The sequence below is a fragment of the Bos grunniens genome, chromosome 19, assembly GCF_055505025.1.
Source record: "Bos grunniens cultivar Pamir isolate PY7600 chromosome 19, Bosgru_T2T1.0, whole genome shotgun sequence".
In the NCBI taxonomy this organism is placed as follows: Eukaryota; Metazoa; Chordata; class Mammalia; order Artiodactyla; family Bovidae; genus Bos; species Bos grunniens.
The window spans coordinates 16807481-16821203 of record NC_141183.1 but is presented as its reverse complement, the minus strand read 5'-3'; the positions used below and the strand labels follow the sequence as shown (position 1 = coordinate 16821203).

General features: G+C 36.1%; 1 protein-coding gene across 1 annotated transcript in view; it reads left to right on the top strand.

Annotated features, from left to right (window-relative positions):
* EFCAB3 (EF-hand calcium binding domain 3) overlaps positions 1-13723 on the top strand; it is a 467300-nt gene that overhangs the window by 186292 nt on the left and 267285 nt on the right. The window contains exons 34-37 of the mRNA XM_086357127.1: positions 427-531; positions 6437-6541; positions 7826-7879; positions 8405-8509. Of these exons, the coding sequence (XP_086213253.1) occupies positions 427-531; positions 6437-6541; positions 7826-7879; positions 8405-8509 (369 nt within the window). The remainder of the gene's footprint in view (positions 1-426; positions 532-6436; positions 6542-7825; positions 7880-8404; positions 8510-13723) is intronic.

Below are 13723 nucleotides of genomic sequence, written 5' to 3'. Positions count from 1 at the left end.
TGATGCCAGCCAACCACCTCGTCTTCTGTTATCACCTTCTCTTCCTGCCTTCAATCTTTCCCAGCATCAGGTCTTTTCTAATGAGTTGACTCTTTGCATCAGGTAGCCAAAGTATTGGAGCTTCAGCTTCAGCATCAGTCCTTCCAATGACTATTCAGGGTTGATATACTTTAGGATTGACTGGTTTGATCTCCTTGCTGTCGAAGGGACTCTCAAGAGTCTTCTCCAGCATCACAATTTAAAAGCGTCAATTCTTCAACACTTAGCCTTCTTTATGGTCCAGCTCTCACATTTGTACATGACTAGTGGAAAAACCATAGCTTTGACTATACAGACAAAGCTGTAATCATAATGCACAGTAAGTAACATCAATGGTCACACTGTAGAACCAATAAGTTTTTTATACATGCTTTTCTTTTTCACAAGATAAGATTATTGATGTCAATAAAGTGGGTACTCTTTTGCAAAACATGGGGATGAACTTTACAGAAAAAGAAATTAGTAATCTGACACACAATCTACCAGGTGATGGTAAGTATTTAAGACATATTTGAATTGTTCAGGGTGTCTGGAGAATATGGGCTTCTATAAAAGTAATCTCTGAAAACTCTTACTTGACAGTGAGACAGAAGATGGTAAAGATGACTCAAGACAGAAAGTAAACATGTTGATGTTGGACAAAAAGCAACAAAATTTTGTAAAGCAATTATACTTCAATTAAAAAATAAACTTAAAAAATTATTATTGTTATTATTATTTTTACTTTACAACATTGTATTGGTTTTTCCATACATCAACATGCATCCACCACGGCTAAGAAAGTAAACATGTTTTGTCCCTTGATATTTTCAGCAATTCTGATTCAGTTCATGGCCAGTGCCACTATTAGACTTGGATAGAACTAGAGAAAGACAGCACTGTGGGGGGAAGGGAATGGTATACATTCCCTTTAACACAATAATTTTTTTTAATAGAAAAGACAGCTTAGCCAAATGTGGGAAATTGATTCATGTCAATGTATGGCAAAACCACTACAATACTGTAAAGTAATTAGCCTCCAATTAAAATAAATAAATTTATATAAAAAAATAAAAAAGAAGTTAGACCATGCCAAAAAAATAAAAATAGTTTAAAAAAAAAAGAGTTCTACCACCACCATTATTTCCAGGGACTTTAGGACAGCAGAATAAAGGAGAAGTGATAAGTGTGGGACTTATTTCCTATACCACATGAGAAGGGCAGAGTCTTCCAGATACCTCAAGGGAAAGGACCATGAAGAATTCAAGCTGTCATGCAAGGAATGCAAGAATGCTCAGCCACTCATGCTTTTGCTTACATCCTTATATTCCTGAACCAGATTCTGTGGTCCAAGGACTATGTTCCCAGACTTCTAATCTCCCTCAATGGGCTGGAGACAAACTCTAAAGAGCAGTAAATTTCACATTAGGGCTAAATTAATTCATAAACTAAATAAACAAAAGTTAAAGATATAAACCTGAGATCACTCCAGTGAGGCTAAGTGTTTGAAACATTTCCTGACTATTTTACAACCTTAATTGAATTAATACTTGCTTATCTTATTAAGATGCATTTAATTGCATCATTGTGTAGGACAGAACTGTTCCCTAAAATATTTTTTTGTTTCATTCTATAATTTTTATCACTTTCAATCTACCAGAAAGAATATGCAGGTGATCTTCATTGTCTTATTTTCTTTGCGTGGGACAATGTATCCATTAGGAAAAGTGGGACTAGATGTGGAGCTATCAATTATCATAATAGAAAAATACTTTTTTAGCTTAAGAGACCTATCTGAGATTATAATGGTACTTTTAAAAATATTGCTGTAATAAAATTAACCAGAATTATGAAAGAAAAAATATATAGCCATTATTTGGGACTATCATCTAGTCTTGCCATTGATTGCTGTTCCTTGTTTTGAAATAATAATTCAAGATCAATGAAGACAATGAAAAGGGCTTCCCTGGTGGTTCAGACAGTAAAGAATCTGCCTGCAATGTGGGAGACCTGGCTTCATTCTCTGGGTTGGGAAGATCCCTTGGAGTAGGAAATGGCAACCCACTCCAGTATTCTTGCCTGGAAAATTCCATGGACATAAGAGCCTGGTGAACTGCAGTCCATAGCGTCGCGAGAGTTGGACATAACCGAGCAACTAAACCACCAATGAAAAGGGGGATTCCCAGGTGATGCTATGACCAACCTAGATAGCATATTAAAAGGCGGACATTACTTTGCCAACAAAGGTACGTCTAGTCAAAGCTATGATTTTTCCAGTAGTCATGTATGGATGTGAGAGTTAGACTATAAAGTAAGCTGAGCACTGAAGAATTGATGCTTTTAACTGTGGTGTTGGAGATGACTCTTGAGAGTCCCTTGGACTGCAAGGAGATCAAACCAGTCAGTCCTAAAGAAAATAAGTCCTGAATATTCATTGGAAGGACTGATGCTGAAGCTGAAGCTCCAATATTTTGGCCCCCTGATGCGAAGAACTGACTCATTGGAAAAGACCCTGATGCTGGGAAAGATTGAAGGCAGGAGAAGGGGACAATAGAGGATGAGATGATTGGATGGAATCACCGACTCGATGGACGTGAGTTTGAGCAAGCTCTGGGAGTTGGTGATGGACAGGGAAACCTGGCAGGGTGCAGTCTATGAGTCGGACACGACTGAGTGATTGAACTGACTAACTGACAGCCTTCTTTATGTAAATATTTATTTACAACATTGTTAATATGTACTAAATGCCACTGAATTGTTCACTTCAAAATGGTTAATTTTATGTTATGTGAATTTCACCTCAAAAAAATTGCAGTGAGAGTCTACTTATACTTCTAAAGTTACCTCATAATTTTTACTTTATTATAATATATTAATTAATTAGCTAGTTAATTAATTAGATCCCTGGCATCAAAGCTCATTCCTATTCCTTATGATGTATAATTAAATCGTAGAGTCTATCCTTTCATGGGCTATTTATAGTACAGTCTTCTACCCAAGTTAAAGTTTAAAAGAAAATATTTTAATTATGATTTTTTTCTATTGATTACTTGATGCTTTTAGATAATAATCACATAAGTACATTTCTTGTTTTCAAAACCATATATAATAATGGTAAAGCATACATAGTCAGATGACAATTCCCGTGCAAAATATTTTTGATATTTTAAACTCATTTTTTTCATGTATTACTCCTATATGTTTTCCTAAGGAGGAAAGTTTAAGGCCAATAACCTAGACACCATCCTTGAACACCCAGGAATCGAGCTCACAGAAGAGGAACATGAAGATGTGAAAGAACACCTGCCACTTAGTGGTGAGTATTGTAAATGCTACTGTACCATAGGGGAGAGTTTACGCACCTGTATGAGATTTTCTATAATAGTTTTACACGGTATTAAAACAGCATTTGATCTCTGGTTCCTCTGCCTTTTCTAAACCCAGCTTATACATCTGTGCATTGCTAGATGAAAGCAATGCACAGGGCAAAGTATGTGCAATGGGGCACAGAGCTTCTGTGCCCTCTCTGCCCTCCGGGTACTTCGACGTGTTTACCAACTTGGAAGCTCTCCAAACTACCTCAGCTAGATTTTTATGGAGGCTTCATTATGTAGGCATTATGGATGAGGTCCTTGGCCATAGGTGATTAACTCAACCTCCAGTGCCCCTTTTCTTCCCAGAGTTTCAAGAACAGGACTGAAAGTTCCAATCACGTGATTTGTTCTTCCAGCAACTAGCCCCGTATATTGTGGTTATCATCCAGGGGCTTTCCAAAAGCACCTCATTAGCATACCATAAACTCAGGTGTGGTTGGAAGGGGCTTTTTAGGAATAATGGAAGACATTCTTTTCACCTTTAGTGATCTGAAGCTATTTTAGGAACTGAGGATGAAAGACCAAATATTATAACAAAGGATGGTCCCATCACTTTTATCACTGAGGAAATTACAAGGGTTTTAGGAGCTGGTTGGTACAGAGGTGAAGACAAAACATAAACTTCTTATATCATGAGTCATAATGTCACATCTTTTAGTTCAGGAAATAAGAACAACATGTTCCTATTGGCAGAAGTATGTGACTTATTTTCTCTAATTCTGTAAATGGTCTAGAAGTTATGCCATAATCTTTAAAAGCTAATTATATAGACTATTCCCCAAAAAAGGCTCAAGGGAAAAAAAATTCTAATTCCACCTTCATTACTGACACTTTTTGTACAACTAAATGTACTTCATTGTGTGTCAATATCTATAACATACAGTAATTCATTGCTTTTTGTCACATTCCAAGTTTATTAAATTTTGCTTATTTTCCTCTCTTTTTCCCAAGGAGGGGTCGTTGATGTCAGTAAACTGGACACTGTTTTGCAAAACATGGGAATGAAGCTTATAGGAACAGAAAGTAAAGACTTACTAGAGAATCTGCCTGTTGATGGTGAGTGCTTACATTTTTTGCACTGTTGAAAATAACCTGAGATGTGAGTATCTATAAAATCACTTCTGGAAAAAATCTTACGTGCCATTAACAAGACATTTATAAAAGCTTAGAAATGAACTAAAAAGAGAAAATAAGAAAATATTTTTTCTCATCATTTTATTAACATAAGCCAACAACTCCTTTAATTTTGGTTCTAAAGGAATCATGAAAATGAAGACAGAACTGTTATTAGAACTATAAAAAGTGAGGCAAGATAAAAGCAATTGAGGGAAAAGTTGCATGAAAAACAGTATGGAAATAGGTTAATGCAAAAATATAGAAAAGAGTAGGTCAGAGGTGAGAGAGTATTGACATGTGGGACATGTTCCATAACTGTATGGTAATGCTCACTCCCTTTCTCAGTCATGGACCATCAGACATTCTGGTCATTATGGATGAAATGCTTCCTTACTTCCCTATTTCCATAAAATCCACATTCCTACACCAGACTCCATGAGCCAACGACTGTATTCTTAGGTTTACCCCCTTTATGATCTAGAAATAAACTCTTAAATACAGTTATAACTGAATTAGGGCTGAAGTGCCTTGGATCAATGAAAATATTACACTAAGTGAAAGAAGTCAATCATAAGACATCGCATATTGTATGATTCATCTATCTGAGATGTCTATTATTGGCAAACTTATAGAGACAGAGAATAGACAATATTTCCTGGTACTGGGGATGGTAGAGAGGGATGGACTAGGCTTAATGGATATTAGGTTTAGGGTTACAAAAATGTTTTAGTGTTAGATTGTAGTGATAATTGCTCAGGTCTCTGCAGCTATACATTTTTAAATTGACCATAATATGTGAAAAATATTTACACCTGTTCAATAAATCTGGTTAAAAATTAATAATGGCCTACTTGAGATTTTAAATAGAGGAGAAAAAAATTCCTCTCAGCCTAGATTTAGTATCACTGTGGACAATTCATACTTCCTTCTGACCACTGTCTTTTATTCATAGGTGGTCAGTAAAAACTGTTAAATTATTGGGAACATTTTAAAATTATGTTATTATCTCTGATTTATTATTGAGTTTCTCAATAACATGAGCTTAAAGCTCAACATTCATGATTTATTATTGAGTTTCTCAATAACATGAGCTTAAAGCTTAACATTCAGGAAACTAAGATCGTGGCATCTGGTCCCATCACTACATGGTAAATAGATGGGGAAACAGTGGCTGACTTTATTTTTCTGGGCTCCAAAATCACTGCAGATGGTGATTGCAGACATGAAATTAAAAGACGCTTGCTCCTTGGAAGGAAAGTTATGACCAACCTAGACAGTATATTAAAAAGCAGAGACATTATTTTGCCAACAAAGGTCTGTCTTGTCAAGGCTATGGTTTTTCCAGTAGTCATGTATGGATGTAAGAGTTGGACTATACAAAAAGCTGAGTGCTGAAGAATTGATGCTTTTGAACTGTGGTGTTGGAGAAGACTCTTGAGAGTCCCTTGGACTGTAAGGAGATCCAGCCAGTCCATCCCAAAGGAGATCAGTTCTGGGTGTTCGTTGGAAGGACTGAAACTGAAGCTAAAACTCCAATACTTTGGCCACCTTATGAGAAGAGTTGACTCGTTAGAAAAGACCCTGATGCTGGGAAAGATTGAATGCAGGAGGAGAAGTGGACGACAGAGGATGGTTGGATGGCATCACCAATGCAATGGACATGAGTTTGAGTAGGCTCCAGGAGTTGGCGATGAACAGGGAAGCCTGGCGTGCTGCAGTCCGTTCGGTTGCAAAGAGTTGGGCACACCTGAGCGAGTGAACTGAACTGATATGGATATATTTCATTCTGCCCTTGCATGTTCTCAAATTGTTACCTTCTGAGCCACCAGGGAAGACCCTGATTCTTCATAGGCATGAATATTTCATTATTTGAAATCATTAGCTAGGCCATATAACTCTCAAATGTCTATATTCTCATCTTTTCAAAGGAAAAAAGGTTGATGTCAATGACCTTCCAAATCTTCTTAGGAACATGGGAATTGAGCTGGCTGATAAGGAATGCTCAGAGCTGAAGAAAATCCTATCAATTGATGGTGAGTCACATGGTTGCCACTCAGGCCTTTCATGGCCTAATTGTGTGGCCTTTTTAAGAAGTTATAAAACTTCCCTATGAAATTTCCTCTAGAAATTTCTGAACTTTAGAAAAAAAAATTCTAAGCTGTGTAGAAACCATATAACTGTCAATTAAATTTACTTTTTAAGTCATTAAACCTTGTGGCTATGAGTAAAGCAATTAACATTGTGTGTGTGTGTGCTTAGTCATGTTCGACTCTGTGACCCCATGACTGTAACCCACCAGGCTCCTCTGTCCATGGGATTTTCCAGGCAAAAATACTGGAGCCAGTTGCCATGTCCTACTGCAGAGGTTCTTCCCAACCCAGAGATCAAACCCACATCTCTTGCATCTCCTGCACTGGCAGGCAGATTCTTTACCACCTGCACAACCTTTACCACTGGAAGCCCTGACTTAATATTACTTATACTTAATTATAAAACCTAATTATAAGCAAGGAAAGAAAGGAAAATGAGAAGAGTGAAAGACTAGTAGATGGAAGAGGAAGAAGTCAGAGAAAAAAAATGGTGGTCTAGTGGTTAAAAATCCATCTTACAATGCAGTGGACACAAATTTGATTCCTGGTCAGGAAACTAAGATTCTCACGTGCCACAGAACAACTGAATCAGCGTGCCACAACTAGGAAGTCCATACACTTCAACAAGGATCCCACATGTTGGCAACTAAGATCTGAAGCAACCAAATAAATCAGTACATATTTAAAAAATGGGAAACAACAATATAGCAGAGTGGTTGAGAGCAAAATACCCTGTGTCTGAATGCCTAGATTCAGATCCTAGCTCCACTACTTATCTTCTATGTTATCTTAGACAAGTTTCTTCTAAACCTCAGTGTGTCAATTTCCTCATTTATAAGAAGAGGATAAAAATGATAAAGCACTTTGAAATGTGCTTCGTATAAGGTAAAATTTCAATAAAAGTTATCTATTGTGCTGTTATTGTAGTTGTGATTATGATGGTGGTGGTGATACTGGTGGTGGTGGTAGCAGTGATGGCTATAATGGTGGCAATGATGATGCCTCGGCATAGCCCAAACTCACAATTGCTTTGAGTAACAAAGATCATAGGGACATGTCACCTTTTTAAAAGTTGTTATTTCTACCTTCATTTTTAAAATTTCTAGTTAAAATAACATTTTAAGGAAAATTATGAAAAATATATTTATAGAATTATGAAATACAAAATACTCTTTTATGAATGACCATACAATTTTCATTCTGACATGAATTTGCCTTTTCTTATAGCTATTGGACAGGTGTTTCAAAATAGGGTTTTGGATGAAGTAAAGTCTCTCAAAGGTAAGAATATACCTATTAAATTCTTGAGTCTATAACATTATACTGTGAATATTATTGATTCATTACTTATACATCCCTAAATATCTTTATTTTATCAGATAATATTCTTTATTATATTTTTGCATCTAGCAGGTGAAAAAAAAACATTTCAAATTTACTTATATATAGCAAGTTAGTTATTTTAGAAATTTGCCACAAATAACCTGAGAGTTTATTTGATAAAAATAACCTGTTACTTCAGAAATCTATGAGATTAGTTGCTTCAGCTCTAGTTTAAAAATCGTTAAGAAATTTTATGGTATGTTCTCTTACCCCCTCAAGCCCAACTTTAAAAAGAGAAATTTTATTTATAACTCTGCTACTTACTTTTTCAGTCATGAATATGATTTATTTTTATTACTGCTTTTCCATTACATTTCTGAGGTAATAATAGCTATTGGAAAAATAATTCATGGATAGAGTTATATTTTTAATGTTTTGAAGTCATTTAATTTGCCTCATTGTAATTTACTCTCTTTTTCTAAGGCGGGATGATTAATGTCAATGATCTGAACAATGTTCTTGGAAACATGGGAATTAAGCTCACAGAAAAAGAACATGAAGATCTGATAGCTAATCTTCCAGTTGATGGTGAGCATGAAATATATAATATACTCTAACATCTCTGAGCCCCAAAGGGTTATGTCCAAGTATCTGCTAAATATTTCTATTTAGATGTCCCAGGCTAAAAAGAAATTCATTATATTTTGATTGAATAGATTCTTACCTCCACGTTCTCTACATCTCCCATAAAACTGGGTCATTCTTCACTCTAACTTTCCCTTAATCCCTGTCCCAGTTAAATTCTATTTACCATCCTAAATATTTCTTTACTCTGCTTTCTTTACTCCTGACTATCTGTTACCTCTGCCCCTATAAACTGGTATTTATAGCCCCAACTTTCTACCTCATCAACATTTGGCATTGTCAGGTGTATTAGTTTTTAACATGGTTGATAAGAAATTGTATTGTGTTGTTTTAAACTGCATTTGTAGATTGCCAGTGAGGTTATCATCTCATACTTTTACTGATCATTCAACCTTCCTTTTCTGTAAATTGCCTTTTCATATATTTTGCCTAAATCTATTGGGTAATTTGCATTTTGCTAATTAACTTGTAGTTGTTCTTTATGTACTCTGTGCATGTGTGCTAAGTCGCTTCAGTCGTACCTGACTGTCTGCAACCCTATGGACTATAGCCTGCCAGGCTCCTCTGTCCATGGGATTCTCCAGGCCAGAATACTGGAGTGAGTTGTCATGCCTTCCTTCCGGGGATCAAACCCACGTCTCTTACATCTCCTGCATTGGCAAGTGGGTTCTTTACCACTATCGCCACCTGGGAAGCCCACATACTATATGCTAATATGTATGCTAGCAGGATATAGCACCTCACTCTGTATGCTAATCATTTTTACGTTTTATATACAAGAAATCAAAAGCATCAATTCTTTGGCACTCAGAATTGATACTTTTGAACTGTGGTGTTGGAGAAGACTCTCGAGAGTCCCTTGGACAGCAAAGAGATCCAACCAGTCCCTCCTAAAGGAAATCAGTCCTGAATATTCATTGGAAGGACTGATGTTGAAGCTGAAACTCCAATACTTTGGCCACCTGATGCAAAGTACTGACTCGTTGGAAAAGACCCTGATGCTGGGAAAGATTGAAGGCAGGAGGAGAAGGATCGACAGAGGATGAGATGGTTGGATGGCATCACCAACTCAATGGACATGAGTCTGAGCAAACTCCAGGAGTTGGTGATGGACGGGGAGGCCTGGCGTGCTGCAGTCCATTTGGTCACAAAGAATTGGACATGACTGAGCGACTGAACTGACACAAGAAATATCTGTCTCTTACTTAGCATTTTGCTTAGATTATCACCTTTCATTGAACAGAAGTTCTTAATTTTAATAGAATTAAATTTGTCACTATCTTCCTTTATAATTTGTTTTCTATTTAGAAAATTCTTCCTTATCATCAGATCTTTCCTATTGTTTTTATCCTATTTCTTTTTAATTGATAAGAAATTTATTTTGTTTTTGTGTGTGTGTGTGTGAGTTAAGAGATCTAATATTTTTCTGTATTAATGGCCAGTATTTCATTAGCCCTTTTCCTACTGATTTGTAATATTTACTATCATATATGTTAGAGTCAGTTTCTAAGTTTCTATACTGTTTCATTGTCCTGTTTTTCCCTCTATCAATATACTATACTACCTTAATAATAAGACTTTACATTAGTAAATCTTGAAATTGAGTATTGTAAGTACCCCTTCTTGAGATGTGTTTTATATATATATATAAATACATATATATAAAAGCCTTTGACTTTTATAAAAGCCTTTGACTGTGTGGATCACAATAAACTGTGGAAAATTATGAAAGAGATGGGAATACCAGACCACCTGATCTGCCTCTTGAGAAATTTGTATGCAGGTCAGGAAGCAACAGTTAGAACTGGACATGGAACAACAGACTGGTTCCAAATAGGAAAAGGAGTATGTCAAGGCTGTATATTGTCACCCTGCTTATTTAACTTCTATGCAGAGTACATCATGAGAAACGCTGGACTGAAAGAAACACAAGCTGGAATCAAGATTGCTGGGAGAAATATCAATAACCTCAGATATGCAGATGACACCACCCTTATGGCAGAAAGTGAAGAGGAACTCAAAAGCCTCTTGATGAAAGTGAAAGAAGAGAGTGAAAAACTTGGCTTAAAGCTCAACATTCAGAAAATGAAGATCATGGCATCCGGCCCCATCACTTCATGGGAAATAGACGGGGAAACAGTGGAAACAGTGTCAGACTTTATTTTGGGGGGCTCCAAAATCACTGCAGATGGTGACTGCAGCCATGAAATTAAAAGACGCCTACTCCTTAGGAAAGTTATGACCAACCTAGATAGCATATTGAAAAGCAGAGACATTACTTTGCCAACAAAGGTTCGTCTAGTCAAGGCTATGTTTTTTCCTGTGGTCATGTATGGATGTGAGAGTTGGACTGTGAAGAAGGCTGAGCGTCAAAGAATTGATGCTTTTGAACTGTGGTGTTGGAGAAGACTCCTGAGAGTCCCTTGGATTGCAAGGAGATCCAATCAGTCCATTCTGAAGGAGATCAGCCCTGGGATTTCTTTGGAGGGAATGATGCTAAAGCTGAAAGGCCAGTACTTTGGCCACCTCATGCGAAGAGTTGACTCATTGGAAAAGACTCTGATGCTGGGAGGGATTGGGGCAGGAGGAGAAAGGGACGACAGAGGATGAGATGGCTGGATGGCATCACTGACTCGATGGACGTGAATCTGAGTGAATTCTGGGAGTTGGTAATGGACAGGGAGGCCTGGCGTGCTGTGATTCATGGGGTCACAAAGAGTTGGACACGACTGAGTGACTGAACTAAACTGAACTGAAATGCATATATATACATATAAATGTGTTATATATATATATATATATATAAAGATGTGTTTTATATATATATACACGCAGTATTACTCAGCCATGATAGACAAGGAAATAATGCCATTTGCAGCAGCATGGCAAGATTAGAGATTATCATGCTAAGTGAAGTATGTCAGATGGAGAAAGACAAATATCATATGATATCACTTATATATAGAATCTTTTGAAATGATACAAATGAACTTATTTACAAAACAGAAACAGAATCACAGACTTAGAAAACAAAGTTGGTTACCAGAGAGGAAAGCAGCAGGATAAATTAGGAGGTTGGAGTTAACCTACACACACTACTATATATAAAATAGTCAAAAGGACCTACTGTATAGCACAGGAAGCTCTTCTCAATACTCTGTAATATCCTATATGGGAAAAGGATCTGAAAAAGAATAAATATATGTATAAGTAAATCACTTTGCTGTGCACTTGAAACTAACACAACATTGTGAATCAACGATACTCTAATATAAAATAAAATTTTTAAAAGTACCCTTTCTTGTTCCTTAAAATTATGTCAGTTATTTTGTAATTCTTAATCTTCCATGAACTTTATAAACTGTTTCTAAAATCTATGATTAATAGCATTTGGATTTTAATTGAATATGTATTAAAATTAGTATTGTGGTATTTGCAGACTCTTGTTGATTTTCCGATGTTAATCTAGTTTCCCACAACCTTACAAAGATAGTTAAAATCAATTATTTCTTTTTCTTGTTACATTTAATTTGTTAGGAATTGCAGCCCAATTTGAATACTAGAGGTAAAACAGGCTTTCTTGTCTTTCTGTGGTTTTAATGGACAAACTTCTAAAGTTTCACCATTGAATAACGGTGTCTACTTTTACATTTGTTTGTTTTATTGAGGTGAAATTCACATATTCATATAACATAAAATTTGCTGCTATGAAATAGATAATTCAGTGGTATTTAGTACATTCACAATATTATACAATCACCATTTCCAGAATATTTTTGTCTTCTTTTTAAGAATCTCCATTATTTTAAGCCATTACTTTACACTAATCCCACCTTTGGTATTAGGGTAAAATTGGCCTCATAGAATGAATTAGAAATTATTTCCTCCTCTTCTATTTTTTTGGAAGAGTTTAGAAAAATTGGTATTAATTCTTCTTTAAATGTTAGTAGAATTCACCAATGAAACCAACTGGTCCCAGGCTTTTTTTTTTTGGTTGAGAAGTTTTTGATTGCTGATTCAATCTCTTTACTTGTAAAAAGGCTGTTAAAGGTCTATTTCTATTTCTTCTGGAGTCAATTTTGGTAATTTATGTTTCTAGGAATATATCCTTTTCATCTAGGCTATCTAATTTGTTGGCATGTACTTATTCATAGTATTTTCACATAATCCTTTTTATTTCTCTGAGGTCTGTAGTATGTCCCCACTTTCATTATTTATTTTAGTATATTGCATCTTTTTCCTTAATCAATTTAGCTAAAGATTTGTCAGTTTTATTGATCTTTTCAAAGAGTCAACTTTTCATTTTCTTGATTCTCCTGATTTTCCTGACTTCTATTTCATCTCTCTCTACACCCTAATTTATTATTCCCTTCTTTCTACTGGCTTTGAATCTAGTTTGACATAATCCACTTCCAGGGCTTATGAAGTGCCCAGCCTTGCCTGAGGTATATGGCCACACAGAGGAAGGTTACCAAATTAGAGTTCTGATAGCAGAAAGAATAGTAAGTAGTTATGGCTGATTGTTAGGCAACCAGCAATGTCTGCCACATACCCGCAAAGCCTACTACATGGCCTAATTCATATTAACAATTCTTAACATGTTTAATAAATGAATTAATCAGTAGACAAAAAATAATGAGAAAGAAAATTTCCTGTGGTGGGAAATGGTAGAAAGCTTTAACACTTGTCTCAAATGTATGCTAAGTTGCTTCAGTAGTGTCCAACTCTGTGCGACCCTATGGACTGTAGCCTGCCAGGCTCCTCTGTCCATGGGATTCTCCAGGCGAGAGTACTGGAATGGGTTGCCATTTCCTTCTCCACGGGATCTTCCTGACCCAAAAATCGAACTCACATCTCTATGTGTCCTGGATTGGCAGGCAGGTTCTTTACCACTAGTGCCACCTGGGAAGCGTGTCTCAAATGTATAGAAATCAAGTATTTACAGCAAGTCATGGTGATTGAAAATATTGGAGAAAAAGAAATTTAGCAAAGAATGAAAGATGAAAAGTATAGACCCTTTTCCATTTGTGGTGACCACTGATGGAGCTTTATGGCTGGCATAAATCATATCTTGATCTCCTTATGCAGGAGTGTATAGCTTCATATAAACTAGAGAATCCTTATAATCTAGGAAACAGTTGGTTCTTAATTTTATTG